Source organism: Panthera tigris, chromosome E3 (genome assembly GCF_018350195.1).
Source record: "Panthera tigris isolate Pti1 chromosome E3, P.tigris_Pti1_mat1.1, whole genome shotgun sequence".
NCBI lineage: Eukaryota > Metazoa > Chordata > Mammalia > Carnivora > Felidae > Panthera > Panthera tigris.
In genome coordinates, this window is record NC_056675.1 from 15,881,804 (window position 1) to 15,898,582 (window position 16,779).

Genomic DNA, 16,779 nt, shown 5'->3' on the forward strand with positions numbered 1-16,779 from the left:
CACCAACAGACATCGGATAAACAAACTGGGGCATATCCATACAACGGAATAAAAAGAATTGAGCTATTGATACATGTAATAACATGGATAAATCTCAAAATAATTATGCTGAGTGAGAAAAGCCAGACAGAAACAGATTAGATAGATAGATAGATAGATTGGGAGAATGCTAACTAATATGATTGCAAAAAGCAGATCAGTGGTTTCTCAGTTATGGATGGGGGAGAGGCAAGAGGAAGGGATTATAAAGAGGTATAAGCATCCTTTTGGGTATGATGGATACATTCACTACCTTGATTATGGTTAATTTCATGGGTGTAAGTATATGTCAAAACACATCAAATTGTACACTTTAAATATTTTTGTATTATTGTATATCAGTTACATCTCAATAAAGCTAATATATACACTATATGTATGTGTATTATATATAATATATATACATAATACACACACACACACATATATATATATATATACACACATACCTTTGTGTATATCCAGGTCCATTAGGGTTTTAACGGTGGGATTGTGAGCATTTGTTTAAAACACTTTTAAACATTTTAACAAGTTTTGTTTTGTTTTGGGAGAGAGAGAGGGCGCAGGTGAGTAAGGGGAAGAGAGAGAGAGAGAGAGAAAGAGAGAGAGAGAGAGAGCAGGGCTCACCTAAAGTGGGGCTTGTGTTTTACCTGAAACAGCCCTGGTGGTCACCCAATTCAGGGCTCAAGCTCACCTGATGTGGGACTTGAACTTATGAACCTGCGAGATCATGAGCTGAGACGAAGTCAGATGTTTAATGACTGAGCCACCCAGGTGCCCAACACTTGGAAATTTTCAAAAATACTCACTTGAACAGCTATTGACATTTTGCAAATCTTATATCTTACCAACTTCACTACTTTTTATTGTTGGAGCATTTTATTTTTATTTTTATTTTTTTAACGTTTTTTATTTATTTTTGGGACAGAGACAGACAGAGCATGAACGGGGGAGGGTCAGAGAGAGAGGGAGACACAGAATCGGAAACAGGCTCCAGGCTCCGAGCCATCAGCCCAGAGCCTGACGCGGGGCTCGAACTCACGGACCGCGAGATCGTGACCTGGCTGAAGTCGGACGCTTAACCGACTGCGCCACCCAGGCGCCCCTGTTGGAGCATTTTATTTTTTTATTTTTTTTTTTAAATTTTTTTTTCAACATTTTTTATTTATTTTTGGGACAGAGAGAGACAGAGCATGAACGGGGGAGGGTCAGAGAGAGAGGGAGACACAGAATCGGAAACAGGCTCCAGGCTCCGAGCCATCAGCCCAGAGCCTGACGCGGGGCTCGAACTCACGGACCGCGAGATCGTGACCTGGCTGAAGTCGGACGCTTAACCGACTGCGCCACCCAGGCGCCCCATGTTGGAGCATTTTAAAATAAATCCCAGATAAATCATTTCACCTGACAATTCTTCAGTATGTATCTCTAAAAGATTAGAAGTTTTTTTTTAAGTTTTTTTTTATTTATCTTGAGAGACAGAGAGAGTGCAAGTGGGGAGGGGCAGAGAGAGAGGAAGAATCCCAAGCAGGATCCACACTGTCAGCTCAGAGCCCCGTGTGGAGTTTGAACTCATGACATGTGTCCTGAGGTTATGTTTTTAAAAGTTTTTAGATTTTAGGGGTGGTGGGGTGGCTCAGTCAGTTAAGCATCGGACTCTTGATTTCAGTTCAAGGTCATGATCTCACCATTGTGAGATTGAGCCTGACATCGGGCCTGCTTGGGATTCTCTCTCTCCCTCTCTCTGCCCCTCCTCCTGCTCATTCTCTCTCTCTCAAAATAAATAAATAAACATAAAAAAAAACACCACACATAACCTCATGTCATTATCTATTGTAGGTATTTTCTAAAGTGAATGTGAATGGATTTTGTAATATATTCTTATTGAAATTTTTCTTGAGATAATTTTAGATTCATATGCAGTTGTAATAAATGATCAGAAATATCCCTTTATACTCTGCTCAGTTTCCTCTAGTGGTAACATTTTGCAAAACTATAGTATATCACAACTGGGATATTGACATTAATATAATCCAATGATCTTACTCAGATTTCCCTATTTTACTTGTACTCTTTTTATGTGTGTGCCTATATATGTATTAAGTTCTACACAATTTAATCACCTGTGTACGCTCATGTACCCATCACAAAGTTAAGATACTGAAAGTCCCAACACCATAATTATTCCTCATGTTGTCCTTATATAACCACCTCCCCACTATCCCTGACCCCTGGCAACTGCTACTCTGTCCTCCATTTCTAAAATTTCATCATTTCAATAATGTCGTATCAGTAGAATCATACAACATGTAACCTTTTGGGACTGACTTTTTTTCCCCCTAAGAATAATATCCTGGCAATTCAGCAAAGTCATTGCATGTATCAATAGTTCATTTATTTTTATACCTTGAGTTATATTCCATAGTATATATTTATACTGTAATATATTTTTAAGGGTCATTTTTTGCATACAAAAATTATCATCATCATTCTGCTGCTTCCAAAGGGCACCAATGATTTATTTTGCCATTGTTGGGTGGCATGTTCTATAAACGTTAATTAGGTCATGTTACTTGATAATTTTGTTTAGATCACTGATATCTTTCCTGATTTTTCTGATACTCGTTCTGTCAATTATAGAGATAGGGATGTTAACATCTCCCATTATAATTTTGGAGTTATTTATTTATCCTTAATCTTTGCTTCATATAATTTGAAGCTGTGTTTTTAGGAACATACTCATTTAGGATTGTTAATACTTAATGATTAATTGATACTTTTATCATTATATAATGACCCTCTTTATCTCTGGTAATATTTCTTGCCTTAAAGTTTACTTTGTCTGATATGGATACAGCTATTCCAGATTTATTATGATTAGTGCTTAAATGGTATATCTTTTCCATCCCTTTTATGTCTTTATGTCTACGTCTTTATGTTTTAAGTGATTTTTTTGGTACGTAGCAGACAGTTGGATCTTACTTTTTTAAATGCATTCTGCCTTTTATCTCTGCCTTTAATTGAAGTGTTTAACCCATTTACACTTAATGTAATTATTAATACAGTTGTGTAAGTCTATTATCTTATTTTTTTCTATCTGTATTTGTTTCCTTTATTCTTGACTTCCTTTGGATCAAGAATATTTTAATATTCCATTTTATCTCAGCTTTTAGGTTTTTAGATGTATCTTTTTTTGGTGGTTGCTCTAAGGATTACATTATGAATCCTTAACTTACTCCAGTTTGCCCAGAATTGATATTAGTATATCTTTTCATGTATAACATAACCACCTTACAACAGTATAATTCCATTAGTATCCTCTTCCACTTTGCTATAAAACTAACAATACATTGTTATTATTTTTAGTTTAATAGTTATTTGTCTTTATTTTTCTAATATTTTATTTTTAAGTAATCTCTACACCCAATATGGGGATCCAACTCACACCCTGAGATCAAGAGTTGCATGCTCTACCAACTGAGCCAACCAGGCTCCCCTACTCATTTGTCTTTAAGGAAATTAAGAAGAGTGAATAAAGTCTTCAATACATAGTTGCTCTTTCTGGTGTTTGTTTGTTTGTTTATTTTCTAAGTAGGCTTCATGCTAAGCATGGAGCCCAATGTGGGGCTTTTCTGAGATGAAGACCTGAGCTGAGATCAAGAGTCGGGCACTTAACCCACTGAGCCACCCAGATGCCCCTTCTGGTGCTTTTTATTCCTTCCTGTAGACCCAAGCTTTCATCTTAAGTCATTTCCCTTCAGCATGAAGAACTCCCTTAGCCTTTCTTTTAGTCTGGGTCTTCTGGCAGTGAATTTGTGCGGCTTCATTTATTAAGGCTTGAGAATTTGATCCAATCTCAGTTACCATTTCTGTTGCATTATAGGATTAGGCAACCCTAGCAATTCCCTTGGAATGGACTCACCCGGTTCCCAAACTCTAGCAGCCACACTCTGGAAGTCTGAAGGGAAGCTGAGTCTGCTGGTCATCAAAGAGGCCCCCAAGAATATGGCTCTTGCAACTGATTTCCACCATGACCCAAGGCCCAGTCTTCCTTCTAGTCATGCTCCTACACCAACCTTAGGGTCCCCTAAACGGCCTACTTGGGGCAGAAGTGGCTAGACTATTGTATGGACTGAATGTTGTCTCTTGAAAGTCTGAGATAGTCACTCTTCAGATCCCTTGTCTGACCTCTCTATGGACTACAGGTAGCAGATGAAGGCCTCCTGGTGGTTAGAGAGGACCTGTCCTTCCTATCCATCTTCTCTGAGCTGATTATAGACTGGCCACTGGCAGGCACATTTCTCTGAGCCTCTCTCAGGCTCCCCGAGGTTTTGTTCGGGGATCTCAGCTTTTTCTAAGAGAACTTGGCTGCTCTGCTCTCATGAGTCCTAAGTGCCAAGGACATTTCCTCCATATAAAGGGTCATGCCCACTTTAGTGTCTACTGTCAGGGTTTTAGCTGCAGACTCTTTTGATTCGTCTCAGTTTTTTTCTTCACAAGCCTTCATGCTACCTCTTTGTCTTCCTCCTTCTCCTGAGTTCCCTTCCCCAACCCTGCAGGGACCTCCACACAGGACAAGCTTGCTATTTGCTGCAAGCAAACCTGGGATCACAGTCTCTCTTCTGTCATGTGTGGGCAGCCAGACTGTCTCCTTCTAACAGGTTGCCATGGGGCATGTCCACTAATCCCTAACCCTTTGCAGCTTCAGCCTCTCCATCTATAAACAGGACTGTTGTAAAGGAAGATCGATCGTGTAAAGGCTTTAGCACAGTCTGGCACCAGTTGAGCCACTGTGTTAGGTGTTATAGTTACAGTACTACCTGTGTTATGCATTGTGTTTATAGCCCTGCTCCCAGATGTCTTCCCTGACTCCCTTTCCAGCCTCAGTTCATTTGCCAGAGCGTTGGTCCCTGCGTGTTGCCTGATATTCAGGGATGTGAGCTCATGTTTGCAGAGTACTGCTGGCTTTCACACTTGGCCTCCCAGGAAGCTATGTCAGGCCTCAGACCCCAGCAGGTAGATCCCAGGGACTTGCCACAATGCTGTTGCAGTTTAGAGGACCACATGGCTCAGAGCTGGTTTCACGGGCTTCCACATCTCTGTCCACCTGTGGCCTGATGCAGCCCAGTTATGGGACTTCTGTGGGAGAAGACAGGAAATGGCTGGGGGGTCACAGGGATAAAGGGGATGAGGCCTTGCTTCCAAGGAGCTCTCAGTGGGGTAGGGAAGAAGACCCAGAACTCACAACTACAGTGCTCCCAATTTAGGGAAAGACTACTAGATGCACCTATAGGATCCAGTGCGACCACAGAGCTGGGTATCTGGGTCATCTGGGAATCTCCCTGACATTGATGACATTGATGATGCTTGGCTAGAATACCAATGAATAAATGGGAAATAGTGAGACAGTGGAGGAAGGGCATTCCAAGCAGAAGAAAGAGCATTTAAGAAGGCTTGAAACAGCCTGATACATTCTAGGAACTGCAAGTGATTCCAATCTGTTGGTTTCTATGATCTACAGGACCAAGACCAAATTGTCTCTCTTGACATTCAGAGCCTTTCGTAATCTTGCCCCAACCTACTTCCCACCGCTCCTGCCCACCCCACTCCTGTCCCTTTGTTATAGCCACTCTGACCGCTTCCTGTTCTCCAAGCAGGCTATTCACATTCTGGCCTCCCAGGCTTTGCCCAGGCTACTCTCGTTGCAGGGAAACTTCTAATCCTCTTCTTTGGGGAGCTAACTCTCCTCTTCCAAGACCCAACTCAGGGGACATCACCAGAAGCCATTGCAGGGCAGAAGTTGGATGCTGTGCCACCAGCGCCTAGAAGCCAGCTTGTTGTTTCTGTTGAATAGTTGATCAGATCAAGGAAATCTTCCCTGAGAACCCCAAGTAGACACCCTTTCCACGCTGCCTTAAATGCTCCCAGAACACCTGTCCAAGCTTTGTCAGGGCTTCTTGAGGCAGGTATTTCTTTTTCTTCAGGGTCTAACTCTACCTGGCCCAACGAGTTGAGGTGCCAGGCACGTGTTTGTTGAATGAATGAATGATCGGGCAGGCCTTTTCACCTTATGTATCCTGTGAGCCTGCTAGGCCTAGCCCACTGTCTCCAACGCCTGGCACAGTTTGTTGCCCTCAGCGCTGTCGCTCGGGCACCACCCTCACTGCCCCTACCCCGCCCTGGGGGCCGCTCTACCGCAAGCGACTCCAGAGAAGGCTCCGCCCACAGCCGGTGTTGGAGGGTGAAGGCAACGCCCACCTCGCCAGGCCGCCTGGGATTGGTGCGGCCGCCGCCAGGAGGCGGGCAAGGGCCGAGCAGGGGCTGACGCTCCTTGGGCCAGAAAAACCCCGCCAGGTGGCTGGCTAGAGGGTGACCGCGCGGCCAGGAGGTGGTGAGTGCCGGGCAGGCGGGACGGGAGGGACGCGCGCGGCGGGCGGAGCGGAGGACGCCGAGGACTGTGGCGCGCGCCCTAGGCACTGCCCACGTCCGCCTCCCCACGGGCTGCGTTGGGTCAAGCGCCGCGCCGGAGCCCAGAGCCCGCCCCGCCGGAGGGACTCCACCCAGGGGTCGGAGGAGGTCGTCAGTCCCGGCTTGTCTTCCAGACCCGGACGACCGAGGCTCCTGAACGACGAGGAACCGCCCAACATGGCATCGGAGGTGAGTGGGACCTCGGGGACCCAGGTCCTCCGAGTCTCCAAACGAGGGGGAGGGGCGCTCTGGGACCCAGCCAGGGCCCGTGACCTGCACACGGGATTTCCCTATGTCGGACGCGCCGCCGGCCACCCTGCCGGTAATTGTCTCCTCTGGCTCCAGGCGGTGGGTTCCTCCTGGAGCACTTGCTAGAGCCTGGGAAAGATCTTTGCGCGGACTTCGATTCTCCCCCTCCCCGCTCCCCAGGGGCCTGTGTGGCATTCACCAACCCACACTGCTAGGGAAGGTGGCCTTGGCCTGACAGCGCTTCCGGCGAGGGGGCAAGAAAGGAGCTGCCCACTGATTCAGCCTCCTCACCTCTTCATTCCTGCTTTCCGGATGTCCTTCTGTCAGTCCCCACCCTGCGCCCCTTCTCCTGTTGTAGCAATTGTCATTACCTGGCAGAGTCCACATGACTCTGGTTTGTGGAAAGAACCAGGAGGTAGGGGACCATGCCCTGTGGCCCCAGTGGCCCCAGTGCCTGGTGGCTTCCTGTCTCATTGGCCTCTCCTCTTTAGAGCCAGAGGACTCCTGGGTTCTCTTCCTGACCACTGAGTGGCAGGAGTCCTAGGTACAAGTTCTTTTCCTTGGGCCTCAGTTGATTTATCTGGCAAATGGGAATAATAATAGATTTCCCCCTCCCTCTGTAAGGTACTGGATCATGAGGTCGTTGTTTTGAACCCTTCAGGTGAAAGGGGCTGTTTGCTTGATGCCAATGAAGGAACCTGGAGCCTGGGAAACCAGAGATCTAGGTTCCAGTCCTTTTTGGTCCTCATTAGCTAGCAAGTCACTTCCTCTCTCTAGGCCTCAGTTTGCCCATTTGAATAGACTGGATAAGAATGCCTGCCCTGCTAGTTTCTGGATCAGGGCTTGGACTTTGGAGGCAAACAAATTTGGTTTCTGAAGCAGTCACTTGATCTCCCAGCCCACCTCATAGGAGGGTGTAATAGCATATGTAGAATGCCTAGCACAGGGCCAAGTTTTTGGACTATAGTAGGTGCTCAATAAATGGTGGCTAAAGATACAGTAACAACAGGTTATTTCCCTTGTGCAGTCTTTTTTTTTTTAAACGTTTCATTTTATTTTTTGAGAGACAGAGTGCGAGTAGGGGAGGGGCAGAGAGAGACGGAGACACAAAATCCAAAGCAGGCTCCAGGCTCTGAACTGTCAGCACAGAGCCTGATGCGGGGCTCGAACCCATGAACATGAGATCATGACCTGAGCCGAAGCTCAACTGACTGAGCCACCCAGGGGCCCCTCCCTTGTGCATTCTAAATTGGCTGTTGCTCATTCATTCCAACCTCAAGCAGTCCTGCTCCAAAGATATCACTCTGGCCCTGATGTGTCCTAGCTTAGAGGAGTGCTCTCTCCCCGCACATTAGGCCCCCTCCCCCCACCCCACCCGCCACCCCCCCACCTATCCCCCCCACCCCCCCCACCCCCGTCTTCAGAGCCCAAATGATGGCACCTCATTCTGACCTCCATCTGGGGTCTTTTTAAGTCTGCCAGTGGGGTGGGAGCTTGGCCCCAATACAGAGTGGGCTGCCTTCAGGAGACCAGAGCATCAGGTGACTTTTGCTGGCCCCAGGCCGTCCCGTGGGTTGGTACTAATTGGTTTGGCTGCAGCCCCACTTGTTAAGTAGTTGTTATTACTAACAACCCAGGCAGGGAGTCCAGAGGCCTGCTGGAAGAGGCAGTGCCAGGTTCCCGGCTGAGGGGGGTGGGCTGGCTCTCAGTCCTGGCTGGTTGGCCCTGGCCTGCTGGCCCCACTAGTCAGGACCAGGGACCCAGGTGGTGCTTTGTGGAGATCTAGGCTTGGAGGGTAAGGGATGGATCTGGCTCAAAAGGTTGAGGGGGGTGGAGGCTGCTGCTGCAGGTCAGAGTCCTCTGGCAGCCAAGGCTGCTGGGCAGTGAGGAGGTCAACTCACAGTCTGGGGCCAGAGCACAGTGGAGGCCCCCATGGTGCACACAAGAACCAGGAGTGGCTCTAAAGCACCGCCTGGCTCTAGCGGCCCTCAGCCCCTCCCTTACTAAGAGAGGTTACTGGGTGCCAGGCACTGTGCTATGTATGAGCTTAGTAAATTTAATCTAATGAAATACTCACAAGTCTATCAGGTAGGTACTACTCTTGACTTTATATTATAGAGCGGTAATCCCAAGGCTTAGAGAGGTTGTATAACATACCCACAATCAGGTGGCTGGAAGAGGTCCTGGACATTGCAGGGGGACAGAGGAGGACATAGGTCCCCAGAGGCCATTATAAACTCCCCCTCCACAGGAAAGTTGGCAGAGAAGTGACATGCCTACCTTCACCCAGGGAACACTCTCCTAATCCTTGGCATTTTGGGAGCTAAAGCAGCTCCCCGTGTGTTCTGTACCCCTCCCCCATCTGTCATATGCTGTGGCCTATGCCCTCTTTCAAAACAGAGGTGTCTCTGTCCCACCCCTCTGCCCTTGGCTCCTGGAGGGACAGAAGGTCAGCTAGTGACCTTCTAGAAAGCCAATGATAGCAAATGTGTCAGAGGTGCTCTCCAAGGGAGTGGTGGGGGTTGGGATCTTAGGCCCCACCCCAAGCTGTGGTAAAGAGATGCTGGTCGTTTGAGTCTGATGGGGCCCCTCAGGTGCTTCTTGCCTGTCCCTGCCACAAAAGTTCAGGGTATCAGGGCTATCAGAGCAGCTCTGGTGGAATGTGGGGTTTAGAGCCTGCATTCTGCTGCAGATAGCTGGGCCACAGTCCTGGCCCTACCGCCCCCAGCAAGGGCAAGCCGTGTAACTGCTCTGTGCCTTGCTTTTCCCCTTGTTTCCCCAAGGATACACTTGGTACCTGCTTCAGAGAGTTTCCGTCCGCGCATGCCAAGCAATTAAAGTTATGCCTGGAACACAGTGAGAATGCACTACATGTTAGCCAGGATTCTTATCGTTAGCGCTGGAATATCAGCTGGATTCAGACTCTGGACTCCAGAGTGACTTCTCCCCTTGGTCAGTGACAAAAGGTCCCAGAAACTCTGCTGTGGTCTCAGGGCGTCTTGTACCCTGCCATCATTTCCTTAGCGAAGTGTCACATGGTAGGAAAGAATCCTAAGTTCAGTGTCCAGCCACATTCCCACACTGACTCCCTGAGTGACTTCAGGCAAGTTCCCGATCCTCTCTGAGCCTCAGTTTCCTTGTCTGTCCAGCGAGAATAACCCTGCCTGCTGGTTCCCACTGCCATCAGGCTTCATAACTCTCCTGCAGGCCCTTTGTGAGAGGCACTGTCCTCAAGGGTGGGGAGGACACTAACTGCTCCTGCTCTCCTGGCCAGAGCGGGAAGCTATGGGGTGGCCGGTTTGTGGGAGCAGTGGACCCCATCATGGAGAAGTTCAACTCATCCATTGCCTATGACCGGCACCTGTGGGAGGTGGATGTGCAGGGCAGCAAGGCCTACAGCCGGGGCCTGGAAAAGGCGGGGCTCCTCACCAAGGCTGAGATGGACCAGATACTCCATGGACTTGACAAGGTACTCTCTCCACCCTAAGGGCCACCCTAGAGCTCCTCCCTGTGGTCCCAGGCCCCTACCAAGTCCTGAGCTCAGGTTACAGTGCTCTCCATGTACGTCATTTCCTGTGATTAAATGTCGAGGTGCCCTTTAAACTGTCTCTCTTCATCCTTTAATGCCCGTGGCTCATGGGAGAGGGAGGGCTGGGCCAGAGCTGCTCCCTTGGGGGCGGTGACTGCACCCCCTGTGGAGCACTCACTGTTCCTGTGGAGCACCCCCAGGACTCAGCTCCTATACAGAGACAGTCAGTGATCAGAGTGGGAGTGCAACCAGGGATGGGGCCCTTTGACTGTGGATGCCTGGCCCCTGGGATCATTGCCATCTGCTACAGGTGGCTGAGGAGTGGGCTCAGGGCACCTTCAAACTCAGCCCCAATGATGAAGATATTCACACGGCCAATGAGCGGCGTCTGAAGGTACGACCCCCTCAGGTCCCCCTGGCCTCCCCTCCTCACCTGGCCCTTGGTCACTTGGAGCATAAGCGCCATCATTCTGTTCCTTTCATCACTGGCAGAGTGCAGGCCAGACCCCAGAACAGGCGGCCTGGGCAGAGACGGCAGGGACCAGGAGTAGGGAGGGAGGAACCAAGGCGTGCCTGGGCTGACCCCACTGGGCCACGAGCAGGCAGACCCTGACCCCGTGCCTCCCTCCACCCCCAGGAGCTCATCGGTGAGACTGCAGGGAAGCTGCACACGGGACGAAGTCGGAATGACCAGGTGCTGCTAGCTCTTCTGCCCCGTGCCCCATGCCTTCCCAATCTTGGGGGACCCAGGAGGCAGATTTAGGGCTCGGCAGTGGTCTGGTTCCCCAGCGAAGCAACACATCTGTCTCCCTGAGTGCTGCCTTCTCCTCCCCACAGGTGGTCACAGACCTCAGGCTGTGGATGCGACAGAACTGCTCTAAACTTTCCGCCCTCCTCTGGGAGCTCATCAGAACTATGGTGGACCGGGCAGAGGCGTGAGTCTCCCATGGACACCCAGGTGGCAGAGAGGGGCATGAGGGCAGCCGGGGGCTCCTCTCCCCTAAGACAGGCAGATCTAGGTGGCAGAGGTGAAGAGGGTCAGAGAGCCTGGGGTTCATGGGCATCCTGGAACTCCTAGACTAAGTGAGGCAAGCAGCCAGGAATGGGGGCATTTCTTGCTCTTTGCTACTCCCATGCCAGCCAAGCTCAGCAGGCAGGGCGAGCTCACTCTTTGTGGCTTCATAAGCAGGAGGCTAAGGCACTAGGCAGGTGCCCTGAAGCCTGAGGAAGGGGGCTGGCTGTGCCTGGGGCAGCCACGGTCACTCTTTAGCCTGCCTATGCCCTATGTCCTCATTCCACACCCCCATCCCCAAAGCTGCTTCCCAATGGCCTCATCCCAAGCTTTGGCTTCTGTGGCCTCATGTCTTTGGCGTTGGCTTTGTTCCTTGCAGACCTGGCTACTTTGCTGCCGAGAAGGCCCTACCTGGTGTCAGAGATAGGGTTAACCCTTCCTCTTTCCCAGCTCCCTGTGACCTCTTTTTCACAGACCTTACCACCTGGGGGAAAACAAGGGCATAGGAACCGTCACCCTGGGGGTGCTGGGAGAAATAGGGAGTGACTGCTAATGAATACAAGGTTTCTTCTTTGGGATGATGAAAATGTTCTAAAGTTGATGTGGTTGTACACTAAGGTGTAAAGTTTAAATGGGTGAATTGTATGTGAATTATATCTCAGTAAAGCTGTTTATTAAAAACAAAAATAAGCCAGAACCGTGTGCCCCTGCCTTACCCACTTTAAAGTGCCCCTGGCTCTTCTAGAGTCCTTGGGAGCTTCTTGAGTGCCCACAAACATGACTCCCTGCCACGGGGTACCCACCATGTGTCTCCTCCTTTGCTTTCACCTCTGCTCAGCGCTGAAGACTTAATCACCTTTGGTCCTAAGCCAAAGTCCTACTCCTGGGAGGCCCCATGGCACTGGCCTAGTCCTTGGATCGCCCCACTTCTGGCTGCTTCTTTTATGATGCGCTTGTCCCCAGGAGATCCCTTGCTTTCTTGTGCAGACAGATCCTTGGTAGGCTTGCCCTGCTTTTCCTTGTAGGGGCCAGGCCTGCAGGGTCCCAGGTGTCACAGGCAGTCCTTGCCTGAACTTCCTGTACCCCTCAGGCCCTGCCCTTATTCTTCCCCCACAGGGAACGTGACATCCTCTTCCCAGGGTATACACACCTGCAGAGGGCTCAGCCCATTCGCTGGAGCCATTGGATCCTGAGGTGGGTGGGTGGGTGGGGGGGGGCATCATGGAGGGGCTGTGATGGAAAGGAGGTCCCAGGATGCCCTGACCCTCTTGCCCCCTGCCTTCCTACAGCCATGCCGTGGCACTGACCAGAGACTCTGAGAGGCTGTTGGAGGTACAGAAGCGAGTCAACGTCCTGCCCCTGGGGAGGTGAGTGAGGCCCCAGTGCTCTGAGGGCCTAGTTGGGGGTAGTGGTTGGTATGTCACATGGTCCCTGGGGATCCACAGAAGAGGAGGGACCAGGAAAGACAGGAGAACAGAAAGGCAAGTAACTGGCTTCCCTGTCCAGGGTTCTTCCTTTGTGGAAGGGAGGGAACCCTGCATGGAACCCCCCCCCCAAGCTCTCTCTAAGATGAGGACAACCAGGCTAGTGAGTATGTCAGAGCTTAACCTCCAGAGAGGTTCCAGAGAGCCGTCCAGCTGCCCACAGCCCACCATTTCCCCGTCGTGGGGACAAGTGTTCTGTCACCCGTACTGACTCGGTGGCAGCCCTGACAACCAGGGCTTGGCTCTGGGTGTGCAAGTGTGTATGTGCCAGGGCCTGCCTGCCAGGAGCCCTGGTCACCCGGAATCGCCTATTTTTGCAGTGGGGCCATTGCAGGCAACCCTCTGGGCGTGGACCGTGAGCTGCTCCAAGCAGGTGAGGTGCCTGCCCCTCCTCCCCAGGGAGATCCCCCTCAGCACCTGCCAGGTCCCACACACACTTGGAGAGGGCAGGAGTCTGGTTGAAAACTGCATTTATTACCTATGGACACTGAGGCTAGAGAGGCCAGAGAAGGCCTGTGGCCAGGGTGCATTGTGCTGGGGAGAGTCAGGGCTCTTGCTTCCTTCTTGGGACCCAACCCCCATATCCTGCCCCTCCCTACTCTCCTCCCTGAAAGGGTCTTAAGGAGGGGGTGGCTGGGCAACCTGGTTTGGGGTAGAGGAAGCCCCTTCTTTCCCTCCAGCCCAGCCCTATTGCCTTCCTCATTTCCCTGTCCTCCAGAACTGAACTTTAGGGCCATCACTCTCAACAGCATGGATGCCACCAGTGAGCGAGACTTTGTGGGTGAGTCCTGGGGGCCAGCCCGCTTGTCCCCTGGGGCCAGTCCCCTGCACTGTGCTCTTATTTGTCCTCTAGCCTCCTCCCACCCCAAGTTTGGTCCCACCTGGGGATTCTCCAGACTGAGTGAGGAACAAGAGAGGCCTGGTGACCAGAAGGCCTGCTCTCCCTTTCCTCCCACAAGCTGAGTTCCTGTTCTGGGCTTCACTGTGCATGACCCACCTCAGCAGGATGGCTGAGGATCTCATCCTCTATGGCACCAAGGAATTCGGCTTTGTGCAGCTCTCAGATGCTTATAGGTAAGTCCGGGCCCTGCCCTACCCCAGCTCTGCACCTGGCACACGGCTTCCCTCCTCCCCCTGCCACCCCCTGGGCACACCTGGACTGCATGCTGCTGGACATCCCCTGATCCAGCCAGCACACCAGCCAAGAGGCAGGGGAGCCCTTTCAGCCTCAGCATCTCTGTCCCCAGCACCGGAAGCAGCCTGATGCCCCAGAAGAAAAACCCAGACAGCTTGGAGCTGATCCGGAGCAAGGCGGGGCGCGTGTTTGGGCGGGTGAGCAGGGCAGGGAGTGGGGGCAAGGCTCTGGGCTGACCCGGAGGGTCCTGAGGTCCAGCCTCCTGCTTCTCATTCTTCCTTCAGTGTGCTGGGCTCCTGATGACACTCAAGGGACTTCCAAGCACCTACAACAAGGACCTACAGGTGCGAGGCTGGGGCTGTGGATGAGGGGCCCATCCACATGCTGCACATACACCGTATCCCAGTTCTCAGGGCCCTGGCACATCCAGGCAGGGGTTCACAGAATTGCCACCTTCTGTCCTATGTACCCAGCCCTTGACTGCCCTTGAGAGCTCTCTCCTCCCTGCTGGTGTGGGTTGTACGAGGTGTTGAGTGTTCCCAGTGGAAGGCAGTGGGCATGCCTCGGTGGGGGACAAGGCTGCTGGGCTCTCACTTCCTGCCACGTGCCTCCCAGGAGGACAAGGAAGCCGTATTTGAAGTGTCAGACACCATGAGTGCCGTCCTCCAAGTGGCCACTGGCGTCATTTCTACACTGCAGGCAAGCCACCCCCCCTCTCCCCTCGGCCCCTACACTCTGGGATGGGCATGCCAGGAGGCCATCTTGAGAGGAGATGAGAGTTGATGTGTCCAGGAGATCTGAGGCAGGGGGAGGTGGGTATGTGTTTGTTCCTGCCCTTGGGAACACTGAAGTGACAAAAGATGCTAGCTACAGTAGAATGGAACTGGGTTAGACTCCAGGGGTCCCATCAACTGGCCTGACCAGATTTCTTTTTTCATCACTTACTATGGGAAATTTCAGGATGCGCAGTTGAGAGAACATATAATGAACCCCTATGGACTAACGTGCAGCTTCAACAATAATCAACTCATGGCCTGCTTTTGCTTTGGCTATCTTTACCCACTACCCACCACCTCGTTATTTTTAAGCAAATCCCCATCGTATCATTTCATTCTTAAACAGTTCAGGATGTGTCTCAAAGCCGTGTTTCTCAAACTGTAGTCCCGGGACCAGCAGCCTCAGCAGCACCTGAGAATGTAATAGAAATGCAATCCTAGGTCCCACCCCAGACCTCCTGGATTCGAGACTCTGGGGGTAGGGCCCAGCGATTTATACATCCCCCTGGTGGTTCTGATGTGTGCTAAAGCTAAGGACTCCAAAAAAGGGCCGGCAACCCTTAGTAGCACACTGAAACATTATCAATAGTGATGACAAAATGGCTCAAGCAGAGAGGGCAGAGTAGGCTGGATCAGAGTGGATCTGCCCAAGGCTGGGGACATCCTGGCTAATGGGGGTGGTGGTAGGCCTTGGGCCTGAGGCTGGCAGCTTCGCCACCCAGGGTCCCCAGGACTCACCACCGCCACCACTGGCGTCCCCCAGATTCACCGTGAGAACATGGCACGGGCTCTTAGTCCTGACATGCTGGCCACTGACCTCGCCTACTATCTGGTCCGCAAAGGGGTAAGTGTGGAGTGGCAGGGGTGGGGGTGGGGCCAGGAGATGGGGGTGTTGCCCAGGCTGGGGCTGGGGGTTGTAGGGGAGGACATGGACAGAACAGGGAGCAGAGGAAGGCCGAGTCAGTGCCGCCCTCGCCCTGGCTCCCCCAGATGCCATTCCGCCAGGCCCACGAGGCCTCTGGGAAAGCTGTGTTCATGGCAGAGACCAAGGGGGTGGCCCTCAACCAGCTGTCGCTGAAGGAGCTACAGACCATCAGGTACAGCCCCCTTCCCTCTGCTGCCTCCCAGGAGGTGGGCCTGGGCCCCTGAGGCCCCCGGTGGCCCAGCTGGGCCCTGGCCCATCTCCTCCTCCTTCCCCCAGCCCTCTGTTTTCAGGCGATGTGAGCCATGTGTGGGACTACGGCCACAGTGTGGAACAGTATGCTGCCCTGGGTGGCACGGCGCGTGCCAGTGTCGACTGGCAGATCGGCCAGGTGCGAGCACTGCTGCGGGCCCAGCAGGCCTAGAGCTCTCCCCACCCTGCTCCCAAATAAAGTGGGCCCAAGAGGAGACTGCTGCTCGTGTCCTGCCTAGCCTGTCTCCCTCAGCAGCAGGCTTCCAGGAGTCTGCTGAGCGAACAGCGGGGGCCATCAAGATAGTGGAGAAAATAGGCAGGGATGACAGAGTCACGGGTGGGGACGGAGGAGAGGGGATTGTCCTCATTAGAGCCCCTACCCTGCTTGGGCCCCACACCCTTCACCGCAGGACAACACAGTGACCTCCCGTCTAGGGTGTCTTGGGAGGCTTGGCCTCCTTGGAACCTTGGTGGCACCTGATGGGCTTGGTTAACTCAGTCCTTGTTCATTGTCCTTCCTTCCAGTGTCCCCCAGGCTCCCCTGCTCACATTCTCCCCGTGCTCACCCACCCTTTCCTGAACAATCAGGCATGATTACAGGGTGTCCTGTGTTCTCGTGGGGGGGAATGATGTATTTGGTGGTAAAATCAGTCATCCAGGTAGCGTGTGATGCCACGCACTAGGTGAGCTTCATACACAGGTGAAGATGTCTCCTTCACCCTAGAGAGTAATGTACAGATAAACTCCCAGCACTGACCATGAGGTGAGGGCCACAGATAGGGGGAGCCTACCCTGTGTTGCAGTCAAAGATTTACATTTGGTCTGCAAAGGGCCAGAGGCCAGGCCTGGCACACAGTAGATGTTCAATAGCAGTGAGTCCCCAGAGCCGGCAGAGACCTCACCAAAATCCTGGTAA

General features: G+C 51.8%; 1 protein-coding gene across 2 annotated transcripts; it reads left to right on the plus strand.

Moving 5' to 3' along the window:
• The first annotated feature begins 6,340 nt into the window (after window positions 1-6,340).
• ASL (argininosuccinate lyase) lies at window positions 6,341-16,440 on the plus strand. Of its 2 annotated transcripts, XM_042972226.1 has the most exons (17): window positions 6,341-6,427; window positions 6,639-6,693; window positions 10,028-10,222; window positions 10,593-10,676; window positions 10,920-10,976; window positions 11,120-11,217; window positions 12,411-12,488; window positions 12,584-12,661; window positions 13,099-13,151; window positions 13,497-13,559; window positions 13,738-13,852; window positions 14,026-14,110; window positions 14,198-14,257; window positions 14,529-14,612; window positions 15,453-15,533; window positions 15,680-15,786; window positions 15,891-16,440. In XM_042972226.1, exons 2-17 carry the CDS (start codon window positions 6,682-6,684, stop codon window positions 16,033-16,035), a joined length of 1,395 nt encoding a protein of 464 aa, XP_042828160.1. In that variant the 5' UTR covers window positions 6,341-6,427; window positions 6,639-6,681; the 3' UTR covers window positions 16,036-16,440. The 2 variants fall into 2 exon arrangements, with proteins under 2 accessions (XP_042828160.1, XP_007079154.3); XM_007079092.3 differs by lacking the exon at window positions 6,341-6,427 and having other exon boundaries at window positions 6,464-6,693.
• Window positions 16,441-16,779: the final 339 nt, after the last annotated feature.